Source organism: Phaseolus vulgaris, chromosome 5 (assembly GCF_051622355.1).
Source record: "Phaseolus vulgaris cultivar YP4 chromosome 5, ASM5162235v1, whole genome shotgun sequence".
NCBI lineage: Eukaryota > Viridiplantae > Streptophyta > Magnoliopsida > Fabales > Fabaceae > Phaseolus > Phaseolus vulgaris.
Window position 1 is genome coordinate 3,005,763 of NC_143502.1, and position 27,878 is coordinate 3,033,640.

A 27,878-nucleotide genomic window follows, 5' to 3' on the forward strand; every position below is an offset into this window, starting at 1 on the left:
ACATGTGAGCCAAAAAGTGTGTGAAATTCAGAGGAAAAGAATTTCGGAAAAAAAAGTGTAAAACAAAAGAAAATGAGAGAACTATATAAGAAATGAAGTGAAAAAAAAGGTTATTTGATTGAAAATAAATAAAGAGAGATTATTTTTATTGTAATATTAACATATTTAATTAATTTATTGATATAACCTACTCTAATCACATATATTGAAATCATTTGTTAGTTTTTTCATTTTTAGAAATGATCTCTTCATATTTTTTTCTTATTTTTGAATTGTTTCTTCATCTTCTTCTCTCATTTGTATTCTTCATTCTTTATCTATGAAGAATATGTTCAATTCATGATGAACTGACTTATGTACTAATCATTTTGAAGTTTCAAGTTTGTTGTTCTTTCTAATTTTATATTTATACTTTATAACTCACGAAATCAATTCTGAATTGAATTTTGTACTAATATTTTAAAGTTTCAAGTTTCTTCTTCTTTCTAATTTTATATTTATATTTTGTGATTGTAGTTTATATTTCCTTATTTTATAATTATATACAAATTAGATGGAATGATATTTTAATTTGATTATAATTTTTATGATTTCATGAAGTTGTTCTTTTGAATTACTTAAACCAATCACTACAAGAAAATTATAAAATAGAAACTAATTTGTAGAAATCAAAATAATTAGTTGCAATAGTAACTAAATTAGAGACCATTTTAGAAACTAGAAAGAAATTTGGTTTCTAAATGATTGCTAAATAGTTTCTAAATTGGTATCTAATTAGCAACCAAGGTTTTCGCTACCAAATTTAGAAACTAAATAATTGGTAGTTAAAACATTAGTTGCTAATTAGATACCAATTTAGAAACTATTTAACAATAATAGGAAATAATAGAAACTAATTTAGAAATCAATTTTTTTTAGTTTATAAAATAGTCTCTATTTTAGTTCCTATTGTAACTAATTATTATAATCTCTAAAAATTGGTTTCTATTTCATGATTTCCTTGCAGGGAATGTTGTGAATTGGTTTTTCATTTTTCTTAAATTTAGTTTTCAAATTCTGTTGTTTTTAATTTTGTTTCATTTTAAAGATAATACCAAATTAATTTTTATAAAATGAATATTAAAGATTCTTTTTTATTCATGATAAAGATGCATCAAAATCCTTTCTAATAAAAAAAATCAACTAGTTTCTTTAACATTTGTCTTTTATATAAGTGTGCGGAAAAAGTATGGTCAACTTCGTACTTGAAATAAAAACCATCGCTATAATATGAATTATAAATTTGTTTTTTGTGGGAAAAATTATATAAATCTTCAAATAATTGAAGATAAAAAATTTAGCAGCTAAAGATATAAATGACGACCTTTTGTGCTATAGCAGCCTCCTCCAACCAACCCAATACAATTTTTTTATATTAAAAGTCTAAAAAATTGAATTCAAAGTAGTACAAAAGGTCGTCATTAACAACGTTGACCTCAACATAATTGATTTGAATGATTACTATATATCAATAAAGATTCTTTACACACAAAAAGTAATCCACTTTCCTTTAATAACCCTTTATTTGTTTAAATTAAAAATAAAAATAAAATATTAATTTATTAAATTGTTAAATAAATATTTTCTACTGCTCTATTATATATATATATATACACACATCATAACATTGACTCACACACATCAAAAGAACAGAACATGGCGTCGGTGATTAAGGTGGTTGCGCTCTCAGGCTCCCTCCGGAAAGGCTCTTACAACACCGGCCTCATTCGTTCTGGTTCCTACCATCCCTTTCTCTTTTTCATCACTTTATTTGTGTTTTTAGAATCCCAGAAGTATGTTTGATGGTCTTTTCTCCTCCATTCACTGTGAAGTATGTCTGATGGATAAAATATCTGTAAAGACACTTCAATGTTTAAATCAGTTTGGATGATGGATAAAATATCTGTAAAGACACTTCAATGTTTAAATCAGTTTGGATACTAAAAGTGTTTAGTAAATTTAGATTAGAAAAGTTATTACTCTTTATGAGAATATTATCTTATCTATAGCCTTCTATTAGACTTCTTGACTTAATGAAGTTAACTCAGACCCAATAATTATTAATATTATGTAACTATCCACTAATCATAAGTTAGTCTAATTAATCAACTAGACAGATAAATGAAAATGGAAGTTTTGCCATGCCATAGGTTGAACTGTGTTGTTACTTTGGTTGGATGTATTTTAGGTTTTTAGTATGGATAGTGTTTTTGTTTGTTGGTTTTGTGGTTTTTGTTAGATGTTGGATATTATATCTCTTGTATAAGGGCTGATGAACCTTCGAAGTGATTCACATTTATTTATTTGTTATGGTTGATATAAAAGAAAAAAAAAACTTTGATTTGATGTAGCTATTGAGCTAAGCAAAGGAGGAGGGGTTGAAGGAATCGAAATTGAGTACATTGATATTTCAGATTTGCCTTTTCTGAACACTGATCTTGAGAACGATGGAACTTTTCCCTCAGAAGTTGAAGCTTTTCGCCACAAGATTGCTGCAGCTGATGGCGTTCTCTTTGCTTCCCCTGAATACAATTATTCTGTCACAGGTTTCTGCACACTTCTCTTATCATCACCAGATTTAACTCAATATAATTTTTCCTTAGGTTCAAATTGGATTGTTTTCCGCAATGAATCCATTTCAAAAAGATTTTGCAATAAATTCATTTCAAAATAATCTTTGTAAATAAATCTATAAAAGCATTCTTTATCAACAGAAATGTTCAGGTTTCTGTTCAGATTATATAGTTTTTGAAAAATCAAATTTGCAATATAAAATAATATCACCCATGTTAGAAAATCAGTTACAATTTGGCTGTAGTGTTGATTGATCTTATATTGATTAAAGAAAAATATATTTTATAACATATAATTAACATATATAACTGAGTTAAATCTCAGGTAGTATAAGTTGATTTTATAAGATTGATTTTATAAGTTAATTTTAAATCTATGTAGTATAGATATTGATATGGATATTGATTTGATACAGATACGGAGATACGTATAATATCTAAAATGTAAAATAAAATACGAAACACGAATTTACATATTATATAATTATGAATTATATAAATTAATAATAAAAAATTATATAATAAATTTATGTTTTTTGAAAATTAATGTATTTTTTTTATTTTTAAGATTGTATTATAACTGTACTAGAATTGTCAGAAATCCAACAAATATTTTTTGAATTGGACACTTCACCAATACATATAGTACGAATGTCGATGTCTAATATGTGTGTGACACAGACATAATATTTAAGAGACGCGTAAACCTCTTAGGTTACAACTTTTTCTTTAATGTTAGGTCCATTAAAGAATGCAATTGACTGGGCATCAAGACCACCAAATGTTTGGGCTGATAAAGCTGGTGCCATTGTAAGTGCTGGAGGAGGCCATGGTGGAGCAAAATCACATTATCATCTTCGCCAAATTGGAGTGTTTTTGGATCTTCATTTCATCAACAAACCTGAATTCTTCATCAATGCATTCCAGCCACCACCAAAGTTCAACAGTGATGGTGACTTGATTGATGAAGATGCTAAGAACAGGTTGAAGGAAATCCTTCTCTCCTTGAAGGCATTCACCCTAAGACTTCAAGCAAAAAATTAAACCAACTCCAAAAAATTGTTGCAATAAGCTATGCAATTTTTAACTATATTCCCTTCTTTTTCTGTTTTACTTAAAATAATTATATGATATTAATCTTGTAGTTTCAATTGTATCAACTCTGCTCTTTAGTATCTCAAATGTCCAATTTCAGTTTTCCTATTTTAATTTTGTGAATTCAGTTATCCAAGTATTTTAATCATACAAAGTTGAAGAAATTATTTTATAGAACCATAAACTAAAATTCTTGTTGAACAATTATTTAAAACAAAACTTGTTTTTGGACGTTATAACCTAAAAAATTATACACAATTTTCTAATAGATTTTATTCATAACATTGGTTAAGAATTTGACACACATAATTTTTTTTATGAATAACACTTTAAAGATTCGTTTTTAATCATGATAGAGATGCACCAAAACCCTTTATTATTTAAAAAGAATAAACTAGTGTCATTAACATTTGTCTTTTATATGTGCGCCAAAAAGTGTGGTTAACTTTGTACTAGAAAGCTAAAACCATCGTTATAATATGAATTATAAATTTGTTTTTGGTGGGAAAAATGATATATTTGTTTGGCAAATAATTGAAGATAACAAATTGAGCAGCCTAAATTTCGTTTGTTTGCGTTGTCATCTTATCACCAATGCCAAAGAACAATTTCTACTCGTCCAGATAATCTCCACTATGGACTCATCACAATCATGAATCTAACATTTATTAGAATATAGACTTTTAAATATGAATAAATTTTGTTTTACACTGCAAATAGGAAAGATAATTACTCTACAACTTCTTCTTTTTTTAAATATTATATTATAGTAAAATAATAATTTATTTAAGGGTCAAATGAATATAATTGGTATCAAGGTATCATTCCTTTTATAAATATAAATCAACTTCACAAAACATAGTTGTAAGGTAAAATTTACAATTATTTATATATTATAATTTTATTCTTTTTTTTATATGAACTTTTTCAATATCTTTTCCGGTTGAGGAATATATATCTTAAGTATGACATTATATATTTGTGGGTAGTTTGACAATAAAGTGATAGTTGGTTAAACAATAGACCTAACAAACCTCACAAAGATAAGTTCTAATATCATATTACCAAGTAAATTTTAAGTTTAATTCAATATTGCTAAACTAACTTGTAAGGTAAGATTTATATTCACTTATAGTATAATTTAACTTTATTTCTAGTCAATGTAAACTCTTCAACACTTTTCATACTCAAAATATTGTAAGTGGTTCCCTGTACGAGTGATCTCTTGTGTATTTATAAAAATAAAGAGATGACAACTCTCTTTCATATCTCTCAAATCTAAGCGTCACACATAAAGACATTCTCGCTTCCAATAAAAATCATCTTCACGACATGATTATTATACCACCACCAAAAGAGGATGAAGTAGGTCTTTTCTAAATTTCAACAAATTTAATACCTTGACCTTGGGCCACGAGGTAACTAATATGTGAATTATGATCAAGATATCAACTATATGCACAAAATTGATTACTTCTAAAAACAATGTTGTAGGTCAAGATGATGTTGACCATGAATTGTCACATTTCTCAATAGATACATGAGTCATCTTGAGGGTTAAAATGATAGCAACCATGAATTGTCATGTTTTCCACCAGATATACGATTTTTTTTAGTATTGAAATGATATTGATCTTGAATTCTCACATCTTTAAGTATATACATGAACTTTGTGGTTATACATGCTATGGAGAAAGCTCAAAAGAAGGGGCTTACTAATGTTTGGCTAGAATGTGATTCTGTTTTGGTTTGTGTTGCGTTTACTGCTAGAACCAATGTTCCTTGGATGCTTTGTAATCGATGGAATACTTGTCTTAATCACTATGCAAAAATCAGGTTTAGGGTTACTCATATTTTTTCGTGAAGGGAATGTGTGTGCTGATAAGTTGACTAATTTAGGATTTATTCATAGAGAATCTTTTCATTGGTATAATAGGCCACCATCTAGTCGGTTCTTAGAATTCTTTATGAATAACTATAATCTACCTATGTATCGTGTTTGTTAACATATGAGTTTTGGTCTAGTCCCCATATTTTTGTTTTTTTTTTCTTTTTTAATAATATTTTTTTCATGTGATGACAAATAATTGTTGTTACTTGAAGTGTCAGCATAGTACTGTCTACCATAAAAACTTTTATTTTAAAAAAAAAAGTATATACATGGACTTACACTCTTAAAGATGAAAGCTTCTCGAATATAAGGAACAAATTTATTGTTATTGGTTAAGATGATTTTGATCCATAAATACTAACATCTCGACCTCAATAATATAACTTGTAATTAGGCAAATAATTATATACTTAAACTCTAATAATGTCTTAGAGACAATTTGGTTACTTAGTTTACTCCTATTCAAGGAAAGGAAAGACAAAATAAAGATTTATAAATATAACAATCCAAAGTATGTATTGTTCATTAATTAAACATTTATTAATATACCTAATTTTTTAGGTATACCTTTCCAAAAACACTCACCATAGGTATTAGAGGCGTAAATTTAAGATAATGAAGAAAGATCATATCACCCACCATATAAATATTAGAAAAAACACATTTAGATAAAGGAAAAAATTATGTCCTTCTAAAAATAAGAATACAAATAAAAATATTTTGATCTTATAACTTTATAATGAAAACAACAAAGTCTAAAATCTTAAAAATGTTTTAAACATCTTTTTAGTTAAGGATTGAGTCCTCTTTAAACTCCAATCTATTTACGTTTCACAATTAAGGTTATAGGGATGTGAACTGTTCGAACGAAAAATTGAGATGTTCACCTAACAAATAATTTCATCGAAAATCACGAGATTGTCATGATGATATCTTCACATATTAATAGAATGATTAAAGAGTGGAATGAAATGATTAAAGAGTGGAATGAAAAAGTAGAAAATAGTGTTGAGGGAATGTTTTGCATTGACATGTGTGGTCGTTAAATAGGGTGGAAGAGTGTTGGTAATTCATCATTCTTTTGTTATTCTTATTAAAGATAGAATGCTGCTGCAAATCATAGAATAACTCTGTTTTTCTTATTCTTTCTTCTCCATTAATAACATTTCTCATTTTCTTTATCTCATTCTATCTTTTTTTTTTTCATTCAATGGGTTTGGAGAGTACTTAAAACAATTCATTCATTCTAATCAAATTCAATTTTATTTATGAATTATTATCAACGATTTTTTATTCATTCACTATTATATATCAATTTCTGTTATAGATATGTATTTATAAGTAAACTTAATGTTATATATGAATTATTATGTATAGATTTATATCCATAAATAAATTCAATATTATTTGAATTATTATTTACAAATTTATACTTATCAATAAATTCAATATTAAGTAAAATTATTAATCACTACTATTAATAATAATAATAATACTTATATTTATTACAAGTTTAATAATAATCTTAACATATTTACAAAGTTTATCAGTAATTATTTATTTATGAGATTTATTCCAATTCTCTTGTGAGCACTTTGTTAATAATATTAATAAAAATAATAATAATTTTTATTTTCTGATGAGTATAGTAGGTAATATGAAATTATATTTCCTAAAATAATATTACCTACAAATTTTTGTCATTTCTACCGATATTTTTAAAGTAAATCCAATTTCTTTTTAGGATCTAGACTTCTCCTAATTTTTATTTGATAATACTTTAATTGTTTTCAAAAAATAATTAAGCTATTGAAATGAATGCTATTTTTATATTTTTCAATATTAACTGACAATTTAATATTGATTTATAATTTTATATTTATTGCATAATTTTATATTATTTAATAATTAAAAATTAAAATAAAATGATAAATTATTACATTATCTACATCTATATGTTTTATTTAAAACTTAAACACTATTATATCTGCTTTTATAATTATATATATGCATATAGTTATAATAAAGGGAACTTCAAATTCTTTTGAAGGTGATAAAAAAATTTATTTGATAATGTTTAATTAAATTTGATGTTATTTGCATATAATTTTTTATAATTAATATTAATATTTTTTATAAAATTAGTAAGAAATGAGTTTCTGTACATTTTTATGTGAATTTTGAAAATTTTATTTATACTTAGAAGATTTGTTACTAGACTATTCATTTGTCGTAGTTTTGGACGTTAGGCTTATTAGATAATTTGACACAAATTTAAAATTCTAAAAACATATTATTAATATTTTTTTTGCTATAATTTTTTAATAACAAGAGATTTCATAATAATTTTTAATATTTTGAAAACGAAATATGAAAGAGAATATATCCAGACTAAATTGATGATTGGTAGATATATAATTTTATTCTGGCCCAAATAATACTCAACTTTTTAAATTACACATCAACATCTGAAGTCTTGGTGGTCCAAAACACTCCTATATCTTGACTTTTCATTATAATATAACAAAATTATTAAATAAAAACCAACACACCAAAATAATTAATTACTATATTTACTAAATTAGATATTATTTTAAAAATTAAAAAATTAATATTAAAATTAGTTTTTATTATTGATAAATAGTTTATAAATTATTATTTAATTAACTACCAACTTTATAATCTAAATAATTAGTAGCAAAAAATCTTAATAGCTAATTAAATATCAATTTAAAAATAATTTTTCAATAATAGAAACCAATTTACATATCAATATTTTTTTAGTCTTTAAAATAGTATCTAGTCTAGTCAATATAGTAACTAATTAATTTTTTTTAAATTAATTTCTATTTAATGATTTTATAATAGTGTTATTGAAAGTTTTGGACATATATACAATTCAAATGTTTAATTCTAAATTTGATAATTTTTTATATTTAACCAAAATTAAAAGGGTTTAAATAATCAGAAATAATTATTGCAAACTCCTAAATTTTAAAAACCTAGTTTAGGTTTTTACTGAAATTTTGAACTATTCGGTATGTTGTTCTAATTCTCTTGAGTTTTGGTGTTTTTCTAGTCCTTTTTAATTATTGTTTGCAATATTAAATAAGAAAACAATAATTAAAAAATAGATTGGATCTTCAATTGATATATCTTGTGAGAGGAAAGATGTATTTGACTCATATGCTTGAATTTTTTCATAAAAATAATGAAAAAAGTCACAAATGAAGCTATTTTTACTAGGTTTAGAATAAACCTTTGGAATTCAACGAAGGTTAAAAATAAACCTCCGTTATTTTAGTGATATTTTAGAATAAACTTTTGAAATAGAACGAAGGTAAACAAACCTCCGAGACTTTAGAATAAACCTTTGGAGCTTAATGAAGATTAAAAAAACCTCAATTATTTGGTCGAAGTTTTAAAATAAACCCTTAGAACTTAAAGAAGATTAAAAAAAAACTCCGTTATTTTATTGAGGTTTTAGAACAAACTTTTGAAATTTAACCAAGGTTTAAAAAACCTCTATTATTTTGATGAGGTATTCAAAGGTTAAAAAAATTTCCGTTATTTTGTTGAAATTTTAGAATAAACATTTAGAATTGAATTTAACGAAGGTTTTCATTTGCAGAGTTATATTAACCTTGCTAAATAACCTACATTAAATCCATTTTTCTTTGTAGTGGTATATTTATTAATACTATTAATAATGTAATTAATATTAATAATTTCTTAATATTTTTATTAGTGTTATTAATATCATTATTAATATTATTTTTAATGTTATTAATATTATTATTAGTATTATTAATACGTTTTTGATGTTATTACTATTAATATTATTTATGGATATACATTCGTGGACAAATTTACCTACACAGATGTATGTATTATCTACATATATAGATCCGTGAGTATTATCTATTAATAGATATTTAAGATAAATTTATCTACGTATATAAATTAGTGGGTATTACCAATAACATTAATAATTGTTAATATTATTATTAATATTAATATTAATAATATTGTAATTAATATTAATTATACTTTAAATATTTTTATGAGTGTTAATAGTATTATTATTAATATTTTTAGCACTATTAATATTATTATTAAATTTTTTATTAATATTATTATCTATATCACTATCAATGTCATTTTTAATATTATTAATATTTTTTAGTATTATTAATGCAATTTTTATATTATTAATATTTTTATTAATATTAATAATATTGTTAATATTTTAATTAATATTGATAATATTTTAAATATTTTTATGAGTGTTAATAGTGTATTAATTGGTATTCATTTTATATGTTATAATGACCCCCTTGTTTATCTCCATGTCTTTAAACTCAAACATATTAAATTGTTTAAACTTTAAGTTAGAAAATTGTAACATGTGAATGATTGAGTTGATCACTTTGGTCTATAGGTAGTTAGTGAAATCTTAGAAATATGGTCTAAGATCTCGTCAATAAGGGATCTTCACCAAAAATCACGAGATTGACATATTTTTTTTTATCTTTATTATATATTAATAAAAAATTATTATAGAAGATTAACACGATTGTGAATATCTTTTGACAAATATAGTGTATTAAAGGTTTATCACATTATCTCCCAGAAACTGATTCAATTTATCCATCTATCCGATATTAAGTAATAACTATTGTAATATTTAAAAATGGATTTTGAGAAATAACTCTGGTAACATTCTATATCAGGAAGAAATAATTGATAGTTATTTTTAAAAAAAAAAATTAAACAATAACATTAAACATTTTTAATATAAAATAGTCATTTAAGTGAGCATTAATACAATCATTAAAGAGTGGAATGAAGAAGTTACAAAATAGTGTTGAGGGAATGTTTTGCATTGGCATGTGTGGTGTTTAAATAGGGTGGAAGAGTGTTGGTATAATGCATCATTGTTTTGTTTTATCAGATACAAAAGAAAAGAAAAGAGTATCAGAATGGGTTTGAATATGATGAATCTAAAGATGGTTTTGTTGGGAATGTTATGCATTGGTTTGATTGTGTGTTCTTCAGCTAGGGAAATTAGTGAAAAGAATGAAGAAAGTGATGCAGCAGCAGCAGGGTTGTTTTGCACCAGCAGAGATGGGCATTGTCCAAATGCCAAAGAGTGTAGCTTTTTCTGCTTAAGTATTTTCTATGCTCATGGTGGTACTTGTTTTTCAAACCAATGTTGCTGTAAACCATAGAACAACTCTATTTCTCTTCTTCTTTCTTCTTCATTAATAACACTTTTTATGTTTATCTTCTCTTATTATCTCATTGTCTTTCTCTTCTTCTCCCTCCCTATCTTTTTTTTTTTATGAAAAACTCTACACAACATTATCTTTAATAATTGTCACAATTAGTCATATTCCTAATTTTAATTTAACTTCAGTGCTGCATATATAACATTAAAGTAATAAAAACTAAAGCAAAGGGGTTGGGAAAGTGCTTAAAAAAAATTCATCCATTCTACAAAATGTTAGATTTATTTACGAATTATTATGTACAAATCTACGTCAAAAGATAAATTCAACATTATATATTAATTTTACCTATACAATTATATTCCTAAGTAAATTAAATATTACATATTGATTATTATTCATGGATATGTGTATTCTTAAGGAAATTCAACATTATTTTATCAATAACTATTATTACTATAAGATAATAATATTAACAATAATAATATAAAAAATATCAACAGAAAATAATATTAATATTACTAATATTAATAATATCATTAATATTAATAATATTTTTATTAATATTGTTAACAAAATTATTATATTAATATTTTTTATATTATTAATATTTATATTTTTATTAATATTTTTTATATTTATATTGAAATATTAGTATTATTACTATGAATAATGTTAATATTATTAGTGTAATAGTCATCCACTCTGATGCACCATTCTTTTTCTTTCTTCTTTCTCCTTTCTCCCTCCATTTCTCTCTTCTATCTTCTTTTTTAATTTCCCACTTCATATCTAATCTATTTTAGAATCTAATCATATATCATGTTATAGTATTTATATTATTAATGTTATTATTATTAATATTATTAATTTTGTTATATTACTAATATCATTAATATTATTATTATTATTAATATAATACTAATTATATTATTTAAATTATTATATTAATATTATTAATTTCATAATATTAAGAATATGTATACTTATTAGTTTTGATTGTTATTATTTATGAATTCATATTATAATAATATTTTTAATATTATGTATATAATTATTACGATAATAGTTGGTAGGTAATAGAGATTTGTGGGTAATAAAGTTAGTAGGTAATAAGATCCGTGAATAATAGTTGGTAGGTAGTGTTGAATTTACCTACGGATTCATATATATATATATATACAATAACACTTATGTTTCCATTAATAATTATATAATAATAATAATAAATATAATATAATAATAATAATAATAAAATATATTTATAATAATAATAGTTATAATATGAATATGTGTGATTAAAGACTTAGTGTTTATTCATAATATTAATTAAAATAATCATAATATTTACTCACAGATGGATTAAGATGATATCCGCAGGTAATGTGAAATTATATTTTTTATGAAAATGATATTAACTATAATTTTTATCATTTTTTATGAATAAATCCAATTTTCTTTTATAGGAGGTAAACTTATTCTAATTTTTATTTTATATTACTTTAATTATATTCAATAAATAATTAAGCTATTGAAAAGAATGTTATTTTCTCATTTTTCAATGTTAACTTTCGAAAATATTAATGAATTTTCTAAACAACTATTTTACATGGAATTAATGCGCTATAGGAAGCACCGAAATTTAATTAAAATTAATGATATGGACTAAATTTTGAAAATTATTTAAGAATAACTTAACAAGAGTGGTTTATTAAAACAATGATAAAATACTAAGTATTAATTAGATTAAATGTGTGAGTTTTTCATAAAATGAAATAAAAAGAGATTGGAATAGGAAAAAAAAAAAGAGAAAAATGAGATTAGAAAAGTTAAACATATGAGACATGTTTAAATTAAAGCTAATATTAAATATATTTTTTATATAATAATTCTTTTTCACAAAATCAAAGTCAACATTGAATTGAATGTTAGATTCAAATGAAAAAGTAAAAAAATAATTTTTGAAGAAATATTTTGTATATTAATTGGTATTTATTTTAAATTGAATCCTCATGTGAATAATCAAGTTTTTCACCTCAATGTCTTTGAACTTAAATCTTTTCACACTCCACAAATTAAGACTGAAGACTGTGAATTGACTGAGCGAATGACGAGTTGTTCATCTCGATCTATGGAGGGATAGTGAAGTCTCGGAATTATAGATCATGAGATTGTCATGGTCTCGAGTATCTTCGCTAATATTATGTATTAATGTTGAATTAGTATAGGAGATTATCATGATTGTGATTATCTTTCATAAATATCGTGTATTAATAAGGATTATCACATTATTTCTCATAAGCTGATTCAGTTTACCTAGTTATTCCATTTTAAACAATAACTCTGGTAACATTTTAAGGAGATATTTAAAGGAGAATTCTATATTAGAAAGAAATAATTGATAATTGATAGTTTTGTATTTCTTTAAATAAAGAATAACATTAAACATTTTTAATATAAAATATTCATTTCCAGATAATGAAAGTGAGCATTAATAGAATGATTAAAGAGTGGAATGAAAAAGTAGAAAATAGTGTTGAGGGAATGTTTTGCATTGACATGTGTGGTCGTTAAATAGGGTGGAAGAGTGTTGGTAATTCATCATTCTTTTGTTATTCTTATTAAAGATAGAATGCTGCTGCAAATCATAGAATAACTCTGTTTTTCTTATTCTTTCTTCTCCATTAATAACATTTCTCATTTTCTTTATCTCATTCTATCTTTTTTTTTTTCATTCAATGGGTTTGGAGAGTACTTAAAACAATTCATTCATTCTAATCAAATTCAATTTTATTTATGAATTATTATCAACGATTTTTTATTCATTCACTATTATATATCAATTTCTGTTATAGATATGTATTTATAAGTAAACTTAATGTTATATATGAATTATTATGTATAGATTTATATCCATAAATAAATTCAATATTATTTGAATTATTATTTACAAATTTATACTTATCAATAAATTCAATATTAAGTAAAATTATTAATCACTACTATTAATAATAATAATAATACTTATATTTATTACAAGTTTAATAATAATCTTAACATATTTACAAAGTTTATCAGTAATTATTTATTTATGAGATTTATTCCAATTCTCTTGTGAGCACTTTGTTAATAATATTAATAAAAATAATAATAATTTTTATTTTCTGATGAGTATAGTAGGTAATATGAAATTATATTTCCTAAAATAATATTACCTACAAATTTTTGTCATTTCTACCGATATTTTTAAAGTAAATCCAATTTCTTTTTAGGATCTAGACTTCTCCTAATTTTTATTTGATAATACTTTAATTGTTTTCAAAAAATAATTAAGCTATTGAAATGAATGCTATTTTTATATTTTTCAATATTAACTGACAATTTAATATTGATTTATAATTTTATATTTATTGCATAATTTTATATTATTTAATAATTAAAAATTAAAATAAAATGATAAATTATTACATTATCTACATCTATATGTTTTATTTAAAACTTAAACACTATTATATCTGCTTTTATAATTATATATATGCATATAGTTATAATAAAGGGAACTTCAAATTCTTTTGAAGGTGATAAAAAAATTTATTTGATAATGTTTAATTAAATTTGATGTTATTTGCATATAATTTTTTATAATTAATATTAATATTTTTTATAAAATTAGTAAGAAATGAGTTTCTGTACATTTTTATGTGAATTTTGAAAATTTTATTTATACTTAGAAGATTTGTTACTAGACTATTCATTTGTCGTAGTTTTGGACGTTAGGCTTATTAGATAATTTGACACAAATTTAAAATTCTAAAAACATATTATTAATATTTTTTTTGCTATAATTTTTTAATAACAAGAGATTTCATAATAATTTTTAATATTTTGAAAACGAAATATGAAAGAGAATATATCCAGACTAAATTGATGATTGGTAGATATATAATTTTATTCTGGCCCAAATAATACTCAACTTTTTAAATTACACATCAACATCTGAAGTCTTGGTGGTCCAAAACACTCCTATATCTTGACTTTTCATTATAATATAACAAAATTATTAAATAAAAACCAACACACCAAAATAATTAATTACTATATTTACTAAATTAGATATTATTTTAAAAATTAAAAAATTAATATTAAAATTAGTTTTTATTATTGATAAATAGTTTATAAATTATTATTTAATTAACTACCAACTTTATAATCTAAATAATTAGTAGCAAAAAATCTTAATAGCTAATTAAATATCAATTTAAAAATAATTTTTCAATAATAGAAACCAATTTACATATCAATATTTTTTTAGTCTTTAAAATAGTATCTAGTCTAGTCAATATAGTAACTAATTAATTTTTTTTAAATTAATTTCTATTTAATGATTTTATAATAGTGTTATTGAAAGTTTTGGACATATATACAATTCAAATGTTTAATTCTAAATTTGATAATTTTTTATATTTAACCAAAATTAAAAGGGTTTAAATAATCAGAAATAATTATTGCAAACTCCTAAATTTTAAAAACCTAGTTTAGGTTTTTACTGAAATTTTGAACTATTCGGTATGTTGTTCTAATTCTCTTGAGTTTTGGTGTTTTTCTAGTCCTTTTTAATTATTGTTTGCAATATTAAATAAGAAAAAAAATATTTTTGATGAATTATGTACTTAAGTTATGCTTAAAGTTGAGTAATACGAAAATAGGAAATTGGATAAGTAAGTTTATGGATGTATCGAATTACGACGTGAATGACACTTTTGTAAATAGCTTTGAAATAAATGATGGATGGTTGGTTTGATTGAAACTTGGACAAAGTTTTGGAATAGAAAGTTATTATAAATTAATTTTTGAAACTTGGTAAAATGAAAACGTTTAGTATAATTGATTTGATATATGTTTTGAATTCAAGATTTGCTCTTATTGAGTTGAAATGCTTGTAATAGGAAAGTTGTGCAATAGATGATTGTAATTGTCAACTTGTTAAGAATGTTTAAACTAATAAAAAGTTAGGTTTCTAACTGTACCAGCCAAGATTGAGTTGCAAGACAAAACGAACCTAAACGAATCAGACTTGCTGTTTTGCCCAACCTTGTAGGAACACAATCCTAAGATGTTGTCAAAGAAATTGGCTGGTGAAGGTTGCATGAAATAGGAGTAATCAACTTTTCTGTCACTGCCAAAACTTCTATTTCTTTGATCAATACTTTAGTGGCTTAACGTGTGGTCCCTTAGCCAATACACCAAACCAAGTGGAAAATATTAGCTTGCCAATGCATTTAGAATCAATTTCAAATGAAAATTTTGATATATGCACAAAAAATCAGATTTGACTAACCAGTTTGACTGTAATATAGAATTTTATTGAGAGGATGATGGTAGCAGTAGCCAAACCATAACAAAACTACAGAAACACAATGAAAAGCCAAAAGATTTTCGTGCTAATGATTTACACCACTTTCTTTTGTTTCATGCCCACTTCCTCTCATCAAGATACTGTTACTATTACCCCAAATCACTCCATACAGTATCATGACACCCTTGTTTCTTCAGCAGGAACCTTTGAAGCAGGATTTTTCGACTTTGGAAACTCAAGAAGACAATATTTTGGAATATGGTACAAGAGCATATCACCTAGGACTATTGTGTGGGTTGCCAACAGGAATGAGCCAGTACAAAACTCAACACCAGTTCTCAAACTTACTCAACAAGGAGATCTTCTCATTCTTGATGGCTCCACCAGAGGCATAGTGTGGTCCTCCTCCAACTCATCAAAAACTGCAGTGAAACCAGTTATGCAGCTTTTAGATTCAGGAAACCTTGTTGTGAGAGATGGAGAGAGCTCAGAGAATCTCTTGTGGCAAAGCTTTGATTATCCTGGAGACACTTTCCTTGCAGGAATGAAACTGAAAAGTGATTTTGTAACTGGTCCATGTCAGTATCTCACGTCTTGGAGGGACTATGAAGATCCAGCTGAAGGTGAGTTTTCTTATAAGATCGATACAAGGGGCTTTCCTCAACAAGTTACTACAACCGGAACCAATATTTTCTACAGCACAGGGCCTTGGAATGGCTATCATTTCAGTGGAGTTTGTTGGGACAGAATGCACAGATTCTTGAATTTCTCTTTGGAGTTCACTGACAAAGGGGTTTCTTATGAATATGAAACGTTGAACAGTTCATTGCTTACTATAACAATGCTCAAGCTCAATCCAACAGGGGTTACAGAGCGTTCTCTGTGGTCAAACAAAAAACAAAGTTGGGATATTGTAAGCACTCATCCAATAGACCAGTGTGAATATTTTGCAGCTTGTGGTGTCAACACTATCTGCAACAGTAATGATCTTCCAATATGTGAATGTTTGCAAGGTTTCACATCAAAGTTTCAGGCAAAGTGGGATCCCCATGATTGGTCTAGTGGTTGTGTGAGAAGAACAAAATTAAGTTGTGATTATGGAGATTGGTTTAAGAAGTACACAGGAATAAAGTTGCCAGAAACGTCTTCTTCCTGGTTTGACAGGAGCTTGAGCCTTGAGGAATGTGAGACATTGTGTTTGAGAAACTGCTCTTGTACTGCATATACAAATTCAGATATTAGAGATGGTGGGAGTGGTTGCTTGCTTTGGTTCCATGACATTGTGGACATGAGAACTCACACTGCTCGAGGACAAGAAATTCATATACGACTGCCATTTTCTGAACGTGGTATTTTCATTTCCAATTCCATCTTATGCCTTTTTGCCAGATTTGGTGTAAATACAATTTATGTTAAGTTGGAATTAATAGAAAAGAAGGAATGAAATGGAGTATTACTAGTTTCCATCACAGAATTGCATTCTATTCTCGAACGGAGTTGGAACCAAGAGAGTGTATTACTAGTCCGAATCGTTTTCTTGGTTCCAACTCTATTCGAGAACCTACATTCCATCAAATTTGTAAATTCTATTAGACAACTAATTGAATGAAATTATAACAATACTAGATTCTGCTTACCATCAACAAGCATACTATGGCCAAAAATAGTCCTGTGTCAGAAGTTGGAACTAAAGATTACAAATTAGCTTCCAAGTTGAAGCTGTCTGTATAACATGCCTTTCTCCTTTTTTGTTTTTCCCTGAATTGTAAGCTTAGAGCTACTTGTGGATTGACATTGATTTCATTCCTCAGATCAAAGAAGTAATAAGAGGGACCTAAATCCAAAGAGGCTTGCAGGGATTCTAGTAGGACTTGTTGCATTCATAATTGGACTAACAATTCTTTTGTGGGCGACTTCAAAGCGTATAAAAGCGATGAAGCTACCCAAGCCAGGTGAGGATTTTACAAGTTTTATAGTATTTTATATTATAATGAAGAAAGAACAACATTGAAATGAAATAGTATTTTTCAATTCTGAAGTTTGTTTTCTGCTTTACATTATAAGCACAAATATAATGTTAATTATAAGCAATTCATGTCCCCTACCATATTGGGAGTAGTGAAAAAAGCTATTTCGTGGAAGCACATGATGGAGAAGGAAGAGGACAGCTTACCAACAATATTCGATTTTTCAACCATTGATGTTGCCACAAATCATTTTTCTAACAGAACCAAGTTAGGAGAAGGTGGCTTTGGAACAGTACACAAGGTAGGTGGTCAAATTTATTCTTGGTTACCAAGTTATATTCATACTGATTTGTCAAGTATCAAATTTTCCAAAATAATTGTTAGGGCACATTGGTAGATGGACAAGAGATTGCAGTTAAGAGACTTTCAAAAACTTCTAGACAAGGAACTGAGGAGTTCAAAAATGAAGTGAAGTTGTTGGCAACACTTCAGCACCGTAATCTTGTAAAACTTCTTGGTTGTTCTATTCAACAAGATGAGAAGTTGTTGATCTATGAATTCATGCCCAACAGAAGCTTGGATTACTTTATTTTTGGTTTGGTCTTTCACACCCTTCAAATTTTTCTTTTGCTTTGGTGTTATTTCCATGCGAACTTGACAAAATGAATGTTGCTAGATACAATGCAAAGCAAATTACTAGATTGGACCAAGCGCTTGGAAATCATCGAGGGAATTGCTCGAGGTCTTATGTATCTTCATCAAGATTCTAGACTCAGAATAATACACAGAGATATCAAAACAAGTAACATTCTTCTTGATAACGATATGATTCCAAAGATATCAGATTTTGGATTAGCAAGAATATTTGGAGGAGATCAAGCTGAAGAAAAAACAAACAGAGTGATGGGAACATAGTAAGAAACTTCACTTTTGTTTAACAAAGCTATATGCCTATACTGCTACACAACCACTTTTCCTTACTTTGATATTGTTTTGCAGTGGCTATATGCCTCCAGAATATGCAGTGCATGGTTCTTTCTCAACCAAATCTGATGTTTTCAGTTTTGGTGTAATTGTTATTGAGATAATTAGTGGGAGGAAGAATCGTGGATTTCGTGACCCTCACCATCATCTTCTCAACCTTCTAGGCCATGTAAGCTTGAAGTGGATACTTGATAATATATTTTTCTATCTTTTCATACACTATTTCTTGATACCTTAGTATTAAAAAGTGGACTTTAAGTCTAACTCAATCCCATAAAACCGGCTCATGAAGTTTGCACCTACTTATATAAAATGAATTGTCATCATCTCTAGTCGATGTGTGAGATCTCCAACACACCCCTCATGCCAAGAGTGACAGCTCGTGCGTGGGATAACATATTATAGGTGGTCCGATAACGGTCCGATAGCGAGTGACACGATAGACCCAACAAACACTCGCTAGGATAGGCTTTAAATGGTTCTGATACCATATTATTAAGTGAACTTTAAGCCTAACTCAATCCCATAAGTCGGTTTTATGAGGTTGAGTTATGCTTAAAGTCCACTTCGTAATATGGTATCAGAGTCATTTAAAGCCTATCCTAGGGAGTGTTTGTTGAGCTTATCAGGTCACTCGCTATCGGGTCATTATCGAACCACCCATAATATGTTATCCCACGTACGATCTGTCCCTCTCGGCGTGAGAAGGATGTGTTGGAGATCTCACATCGACTAGAGATTAAGACATTTTATTGTATATAAGTAGATGTAAACCTCACCTCATGAGTTGGTTTTATAGGGTTAAGTTAAGCTTAAAGTTCACTAGATTTTGAGTAGGGAAAGAACTGAGTCTTTTATGCCTTTTTGTCATTTTTAGGCGTGGAGATTATGGATTGAAGAAAGGCCATTGGAGTTAATAGATGACATATTAGAAGATGGTGCAGCCTTATCTGTAGAAATATTACGGTGTATTCAAGTGGGTCTGTTGTGTGTACAACAGAATCCAGAAAATAGGCCTAACATGTCATCTGTTGTATTGATGTTAAATGGCGAGAAGTTACTACCAAAACCAACCCAACCTGGATTCTATATAGGTAAAGATAATAAATCTGACACTGGATCTTCAAAGCAATATGAAAGTTTTTCAGTAAATGAAGTTTCAATGTCATCCTTAGGGGCTAGATAGAACATCATTTTCCAGTAATGATATAGATGTATAAATGAAATACTGTTCAAATGTGCAGAAACTTGTGTATATGTTGTATGTGTTCTTCATTTTTTGTAGTTAAATTTTTTAAGTGCAAAACTTATTACTCTGTCATCACCAAGATTGTTTACAGTGTCCACAAGGGTTTTTCTGTGTTAACATGTCATCAATATGAAATAATATGAAATAGAAAAGACAATTAATCCAATCAAATTTATAATAAACATAAAAGACAATATCTCTTTCATAGTATTCGCATTAAATTAACGTACATCAAACTTTATTTTATTTCTTTTATGATAATCCACTTTACATGATGATGTACAATATATTACCATAAATCACAATAAAACTTGTGTTGATGATATATTTAAATTTTTTATTTTGTTAACATATTAAAAGAAAATATTTCCTAACTTATATGTCTGTTAAAATAAATTATTGCATTCCATTAATATGAATTAGTATGATGACTTTGGTGGACTTGATGGGGTGGGTCAAAGTAGACTAACTCGTTCAAACTAAATTCTTGTGGTCTAAATATGAATGTTTGGTGGTGGTGAGATTTTTTCTTTGATTATATTGGAATTTTTTTTGTCCAAGTGCGTAATTGAGGTAGGTGTTCTATATTTGTGTGGCTGTTTTTTGGGATCTCAATTACGACAATGCATGAAATCTCCATTGATTTTGTGTTTCTAGTTTTGTTTTGTTTTATATTTACCATTTTGTATTTCATATTTATTTTTCATATTCTAAATTTGTTTTATCTATTTTGGTGTATTTTTGTAGTTTCACACGATTCGGTAAACGTTATTAAAATAGCTAGAAATTGATTTTTTACCTAATGCTTTTTTTATAGAAACTTCTTATAGTGTATATTTGATAATAGATTCCTTATATTTGATAGAATAGTTATATATTTTGAGATACAAAAATTTAGTAAAGAAAAATCTCAAATACTCATAACTTTTCCTAGAGAGTTCAAGTCGATACACAATTAAAATGAAAGTTACTCAAATTATTTAGTGTCCACAAAACTCCAATGCAATTAAAGAAGAGTGTACACCACCGTAAAATACCTACAACCATTATGTAATCCAATTCACGGTGTAATTAAGACAATTTCACCAAACAAAATTAATTACAATTAAAAAACATTCAAATCATAGAAAACCAAATTTCAATCAGAGAACCAAAAATCAAGCTAGAAAATTAGAAAGTCATAAAAGAAAGTAATGAAATGTAGAAAACTAAATGGCATCATTGAAAAGTAAAGTGATTAAGAGAAGAATGAACCAATTGGAAATAGAAAGGATTGAGATTGAAATGAGCTCATCATGGTAATGATAACACACTACAACACTACTACAAGAAAAATTAGTTTTTATTTGTGACTATTTTTTTTATCACTTTTTGTTTATAATAGTGAAAAAACTAAAAATAATATCACAATAAGTATATTAAAAAATTAAGAATATATATCATAAATAATTACTAAAAAGTTATACGGTGTCATGCTTTCATAAGTGAATAGAAAACATTATAGAGAATCTCTATCAAAGCACCAAATTTTGAAATAAAGGATTATGAAGTGTTTGAATCAACTATGCAATGGAGTGATTCTTTGCACATTTAGCTAAGATTCTCACGTAAACCAAGTTATGCCATGAAAGGTTGCACATGAAAGAAAAGTCAAAATGAGTGAAAAAAAAGCACATGTAGGAAAAGGACAAAACAAGTTTAAGTCAAACTCATACCATTTTGGCAATTTCACTTTCAACTTGTATTCATCACTTTGAATTTTGATAAATTTTCCCGTAACTATGTTATATATATATTGATATTTTCTTATTGGGACCTTGGTATTTTCTATTTCTACTTAATACTGATATTTTCTTTGTGTGCTTATTGGTATTTTCTTTGTGCGCTTATTGCTAGACTTAATCTAATCAATAAAATCTTGAATTTGATTTTTAAATTTAACTAGAAAATATTTCTGAAAATCTGACGTAAACAAATCTGAAAATCTAACTTAAACAAAAATATTCGATATATTTTAATGTTAGTAATAGATTTCAATTTATCGATTACTTTACAACACATCCGATCTTAATGCTGGGTTTGCTAGCTAAGGAATCATTGTTTAGGAATACCGTGTGTGTATGCTTTAGTCAATCAGTATCAAATAACCTTTTGGTTATATTTAAAATATAATGCAAGTTCAACGTGTCCATGGAATGAAGCAAAAACAGTATAATAAAGTAAATGTTTTGATTAATTTAAATATTTTAAGACTCTTTCCCACCAAAAGCAAAAGCTGCACAATAAAACAAAAATCTGAAAAATATGGACCGTTACATGACCTATTGCTTTTTAGTAAAACATTTCATTTAATACAAAATCATTAATACATAGTTAATGAATTCAACGACCGACATGAAATATCAAACTCAAGATATAAAATCAAACAACATGCCCATGTGGAGATTAAATTCTAAAAAATAATATTTTCATCTAGAAGTAAGCAAGTACCTTTCCATTTTCAATTGCTTATAATTTGCTCTCACACAAAGTGTTATATAAATTTCATTTAAAAAAGTTTAGTTCGTTTGTCAACCTCATAAACTACATGTCCTTGGAAGTACAGTCGGTGAAATGCGAGCTCAAAATTCATAACAATGTTTGCATCAATTACTAAGAAATTTCCGCTTTTTAGTTGTGTTCATGTAAGGTCTAATCACCCATTCTATCTGAGCTTCAGCTTGATCCACCGTTCCCAACTTTATCTGCAACAAAGTTTTTGAAAACATCAGGAACTGAGAGTACTTGTTTAACAGAGATGTTGTATGAGGAATAGGCCAGTTTCAATTAAAGATATCCAATGAATGTGACAATAATGAAAGCCAAAAAAGAAATCACTAAAGTATGAACCACTGTGATAGTATTTAATCTTGCATGTTAGGGAGCAAAATATCCACTTTAAGCGGCTATGATACCAGAGACTTAAATAGCCAGTGGTTCACACATTGTTTCCAAAAATTAAAAAGCAATGCTTAATCACAATTTAAAGTGATAATGCTTATTGAACTAGTCTAGGTCCTGTCGTGTAGCCGCATTCATGGTCTAGAAAAACAGGTAAGTTACAAAACTATAGCATTTAAATAAAAAATAAATCAATACGAAATCAAAGCACAATTAAGCCTATGAAAACATATTAGAAAGATATCATATAGTCCATGCAAAAGAATTACTACACTATGCAGCTTTAAGCAAAACCTGAAATCCTAGTAGCAAAAATCTGTTTAATCAATAGTGGGCTTAAGTATGAGGCAAACCTGATAAAGCCGTAACTCAAACCGTGGACCAATTTCCTTCAGTTCTATAGATTTAGGGCCCCCATGCTTTTCATAAATATGATGCCTGTATGTAACAGACAATTTAAATGAAAAGAAAACAAATTAACCAGCGAAAGTTAATACTTGATAGAACTTGCACAAATAATTGATAAGGTTGAACCCACAAAATTGGATGCATTGACTAACCTGAATGAGATATAGTCCGATTGGTTGGAAAAAGTGACAATTCGTTTAGTGTCTGGTTTTGGCACTGGAAAAAGATGCTTGAGAATGTTTGCTGACCTTTCACCTAACTGTTTAATGTCCAAAAGAATTCCAATCAAGATGCGCAGTCAGCACTCATCTAGCAGTGTAATGTAGTCAATAGTAATTATTTTTTTTTAAGTTGAGTTGGGAAAAGCATGTTTGTAAAAAGATAGTCAAGAGATAAGAGAAAAGGACATAAAGGAAAGGCCACGGTAAACAATCCTATATGCCAATTATAAATGATAAATTACTAATGCCTTTACAGGTAAACTGGTTCTTGGCAGACTCTCAAACCTTTTTTATACAAAAAGGATGCAAGAATATATTATAAGAAATAACTTCGTTGATCATAAAACAGTAATGAAATAGTGATTGAGCATCTTTTATTTTCAAATCTGAACTGGAGTTTGAATCTCATTAATACAATTTCTTATGTCAAAGGCACATAGGTACAAGAGATGCAACTGAAAAAATTCAGCCGTATAACTTCTACACAAATTAGTGCTCAAACAAATGACAGCACACCCTCTCAACTCAGATTCATTTGACAGTACTGCTCCCAACATTTTGGGCATCATAGTAGCATGGCATTTTGGGTATGGTTCTACAATCCTTTTCTCAGTAGATGCCACTTCTATTCTCTCTCAATATATTGACTCCTCATGCATCACAACATTCTCATTCCTGTAACACTTAATCTATGCTATTGTCTACACTTAGAGAGAGATAAGAATTTCATATGTAATTAACCTTTCAAACGCAAAAACCACAACCTAAGTACAGGTACTCAAACCACAACCAGATTGCACAGTTCCACACTTGCAATGCCATGATAGTAACACACTACAATGATAAAACATGCTCATAATATTCGGCTTCAATGAGTGTTTAATATCACTGTTTAAAAATAATGACAATTGCATATCAACATCGGAATTTAATATCCATCCAGTACAATGTAAATATGTTTTAGTCAATAATATCATGCCAATTATAGCCTGAACCAGTTAATTTTACATACAGATTTGAATACTTTAAAATCATTTTGAACTCCAATCACTACATTATGGAATAAGATAAAAACCAATGAGACTGCAGGACCTGTAGTTATCAAAAAGGTCCAGAGACAAAGCAACAGATTATTGTCATTGAAACTTAGTATGAATACCTTAGATGAGAAGTTATCAAGAACCAAATGTGGATATGCCTCAGGCATAGTTCCAATGGCTTTCTTGTCTTTAATTTCATGCCTTGTAACCTGTACGAAACAACAGATTAGCATATTGTCCCCTAAAATCAATATGAAACTCTGTAAGACTAATACTTGCCACATTGTGTAATCCAAAATATGCAGTTGGACCAAATGGTAGATGGCAAACAATTAAACCATCCGGCACACCACGATGTTCATGAACCAAAACAACATCAGTATAGTCATGCGCACGACAAGATTCTATAATCTCTGAGATAACCTGAAATGAAAAGGAAGATTGCATAAACATAAAAATATTGGTACAGAAAAAAAAAACACCACTACGCAATTTGCTCATGAAGTCTAGAATTGTTTTAGCAATAGAGTTGAAAATAATGCTAACTACAGAAAGCCATCTGACCCTATAGATGAAAACAATGGCTTAATGAATGCACTAAATTGAAGCAGAGATGCGCAGGCTTAGTAATAGAACCTAGTTGTGTGGGTGTTATTCATGCAATGCCTTCAATTGTGGCTGTGTAATATTAATTTCTTTAACAAGAAGCAAGAGGAGTAAAGTGTGTATCTCATAGAAAGACCCTAAGCATACATACTATCGAAAATTAAATTATATTAACTTCACAGGCCTGAATGACAGGCAAGTAATGAAAAGGGATGTAATGAGTACAAATCCATTATGATCTTCTTTGACTGAGATTCTTTACAGTTTTTCTCTAACCAATTGAGAATTTGTACTCAATTCTTTTGGTTGATATACTTCTACCAAATCCTATTTTCAGTTTTGTACTCATTCTCCAGATAGATGGATAGAAGTTCCTTTAAGACCATTTGGAATTTGGAAATGCAAAACTCACTCCAAGGTCAAGATTTTGTGTTTGGATAGCAACAGAATTCGTAAAACTAACATATGCAGATTTGTAGACCTCACATAGCCTTTTAAACCTATGTATTGTGTGAACATCTAGTTTGGAAAAAACACTGTATCTGAGCAACTACATTCTTACGAAATAATTAATTTGAAACTCTTGGAGTTGCTAAGCACTAGGAGTATCATTTCACCATCATGTACACACAATGAGCTGACACTTTGGCAGGAATAACACAAAAAAACGCAGTAAAATGTTTCATGTTTCCTTTCATGAGGCTCTGCGCACAAGTATATCTAGCAGACCACTTCTGCAACAGGCCAGAAAGATCAAGGGGCCATGTATATGCCTTTATTGGATTGTCTTCACGGTATCTAAAGGTAAATTGGGGAATCCACTCATTTCTTATCCTATCCTGCTCTCTTATTTCTAATTACAAACATAATTTCTTATCTAAATCATACGACCAAAGAAACCACCAAATAATCAGATCATCATGTCACAAACATGCAGAAGATGGGACAAAAGACACCAACCTGACCACCACGATTCATTCGCTGAGCATTAGGAAAAACAATACTCAACTCCTGCACAAAAGAATTGAAGATCACAATAAACAAGATGTCCATGAAGTAACAAACAAAAAAGTAGAATGAAACGTTGGTTTGAATAACAGAATTAAACAAACAAACACCAAATACATCAAAAGCAAGCAAACCTTTACAAACTGCTGAAGAGGAGCACTTGGATCCCTGGAAGTGGTCAACAAAATCTTAGGATCCTTTTCCGCAGCATAAGCATACTCATCATCTATGTGCGTTCTTGGAACTGAATTCAATCATAAATCACATCAAACCCCATACTGAAACACACAAACTAAAGGATATATCGCACAGAAGAAAAATAGCCCTGGGTCTATCAAAATAAATTCTTCCATAAGCACTTCTAACAATAAAAGAAAACAATAAAGAAAAACAAAATAAACTTCTCTATAAACTTAATTCGTTTATAGTTGGCTAAGTTTCTCCACAAATACTTCTACAAAAGAAAAATAAAAAGGAAAAATATTATTTGTAACTCATGTGCAAGCTAATTTTAGCTTGTGAACAACTATATTTCATTTTGTTGCTTCTTACATTCGCTTCATATGCATTAACCAAACAAACACTTAAAAGCCATTTTTTAAGTTATTACAAAAAAAAAACAAAAAAAAACACGAAGAAAGATAGAGCGTAATACCACTTACCAGCAGTGTTTTCATCTTCAAGGTCGATTTGGCGTCGAAGTGCAGCTTCCTCGTTTCTGAGTTCAGTGGGAATGGATTTTCCTTCTGCAAAAAAAAAACAAAAAAAAACATAATTATATTATAAATAATAATAATATTGAATATGAAACCAAAAAAACGAAACAGAAACCTTGAAGCGCTTCTCTGATTTTTCGTTTCTTTTCGTAGAGCAAGCGTTCTTTGCCTTCTAAGCTCTTTCTGTACAAATACTCTCTCCTCAATCGAATGTTTCTACGCAACATCTTCAACACGCTCACAGAAGAAACGGCACCGTTCTGAGATGGAGAAAAACGAAGAGGAAGAGCTGTGGAGCGGAGCGGCGCGGCGCGGGAACAAGAGAGAAGAAGGAAGTGAAGAAAAGAAGAGATACCGTGAGAGCAAACGACCTGCGTTTTGGATCTCGAATACCTGAAGTTATAGAATATATATACAGTTAATGGATGCCGTTGGATGATATGGGTTTAGAAGATACAAACCTATTGAGACCTTTGGATCTAAAGATATTTTGTAAATTCAGAAAAACTTAAAGTGATTCTTAAATTTTTAAATTCTAACTTTTTTTCTCGTGA

The 27,878-nt window shown here is 27.7% G+C and overlaps 3 protein-coding genes across 4 annotated transcripts; 2 read left to right on the forward strand and 1 right to left on the reverse strand.

Moving 5' to 3' along the window:
* The first annotated feature begins 1,651 nt into the window (after positions 1-1,651).
* Positions 1,652-3,821, forward strand: LOC137834827 (NAD(P)H:quinone oxidoreductase). The gene is made up of 3 exons (XM_090302158.1): positions 1,652-1,774; positions 2,391-2,585; positions 3,352-3,821. The coding sequence occupies exons 1-3, from the start codon at positions 1,696-1,698 to the stop codon at positions 3,654-3,656; spliced, it is 579 nt and encodes a 192-aa protein (XP_090158284.1). The 5' UTR covers positions 1,652-1,695; the 3' UTR covers positions 3,657-3,821.
* A 12,285-nt stretch (positions 3,822-16,106) lies between these two features.
* On the forward strand, positions 16,107-20,443 carry LOC137834819 (G-type lectin S-receptor-like serine/threonine-protein kinase SD1-1). Of its 2 annotated transcripts, XM_090302159.1 has the most exons (7): positions 16,107-17,534; positions 17,997-18,137; positions 18,305-18,453; positions 18,537-18,747; positions 18,829-19,066; positions 19,152-19,305; positions 20,014-20,443. In XM_090302159.1, exons 1-7 carry the CDS (start codon positions 16,247-16,249, stop codon positions 20,320-20,322), a joined length of 2,490 nt encoding a protein of 829 aa, XP_090158285.1. In that variant the 5' UTR covers positions 16,107-16,246; the 3' UTR covers positions 20,323-20,443. The 2 variants fall into 2 exon arrangements, with proteins under 2 accessions (XP_090158285.1, XP_090158286.1); XM_090302160.1 differs by lacking the exons at positions 16,107-17,534; positions 17,997-18,137; positions 18,305-18,453; positions 18,537-18,747 and having other exon boundaries at positions 18,761-19,066.
* A 2,407-nt stretch (positions 20,444-22,850) lies between these two features.
* IMP4 (Ribosomal RNA processing Brix domain protein) lies at positions 22,851-27,728 on the reverse strand. Its single transcript, XM_068643037.2, has 9 exons — positions 27,440-27,728; positions 27,271-27,354; positions 26,743-26,852; positions 26,561-26,611; positions 25,274-25,417; positions 25,114-25,203; positions 23,886-23,992; positions 23,679-23,763; positions 22,851-23,129 (listed from the first exon to the last, which is right to left on the reverse strand). Exons 1-9 carry the CDS (start codon positions 27,549-27,551, stop codon positions 23,031-23,033), a joined length of 882 nt encoding a protein of 293 aa, XP_068499138.1. The 5' UTR covers positions 27,552-27,728; the 3' UTR covers positions 22,851-23,030.
* Positions 27,729-27,878: the final 150 nt, after the last annotated feature.

What these genes read in the sequence shown, in the direction of transcription:
- LOC137834827 (XM_090302158.1), top strand. Translation starts at nt 1,696, where the DNA reads ATGGCGTCGGTGATTAAGGTGGTTGCGCTCTCAGGCTCCCTCCGGAAA. An exon ending in CACCGGCCTCATTCGTTCTG is followed by an intron (nt 1,775 to 2,390) that starts GTTCCTACCATC and finishes GATTTGATGTAG; the next exon opens with CTATTGAGCTAAGCAAAGGA. An exon ending in ATACAATTATTCTGTCACAG is followed by an intron (nt 2,586 to 3,351) that starts GTTTCTGCACAC and finishes CTTTAATGTTAG; the next exon opens with GTCCATTAAAGAATGCAATT.
- IMP4 (XM_068643037.2), bottom strand. Translation starts at nt 27,551, where the DNA reads ATGTTGCGTAGAAACATTCGATTGAGGAGAGAGTATTTGTACAGAAAG. An exon ending in TGAAGATGAAAACACTGCTG is followed by an intron (nt 26,853 to 27,270) that starts GTAAGTGGTATT and finishes GATTGAATTCAG; the next exon opens with TTCCAAGAACGCACATAGAT. An exon ending in ATTTTGGATTACACAATGTG is followed by an intron (nt 25,204 to 25,273) that starts GCAAGTATTAGT and finishes TGTTTCGTACAG; the next exon opens with GTTACAAGGCATGAAATTAA.
- LOC137834819 (XM_090302159.1), top strand. Translation starts at nt 16,247, where the DNA reads ATGAAAAGCCAAAAGATTTTCGTGCTAATGATTTACACCACTTTCTTT. An exon ending in GATGAAGCTACCCAAGCCAG is followed by an intron (nt 18,138 to 18,304) that starts GTGAGGATTTTA and finishes TATTGGGAGTAG; the next exon opens with TGAAAAAAGCTATTTCGTGG. An exon ending in AACAGAGTGATGGGAACATA is followed by an intron (nt 19,067 to 19,151) that starts GTAAGAAACTTC and finishes ATTGTTTTGCAG; the next exon opens with TGGCTATATGCCTCCAGAAT.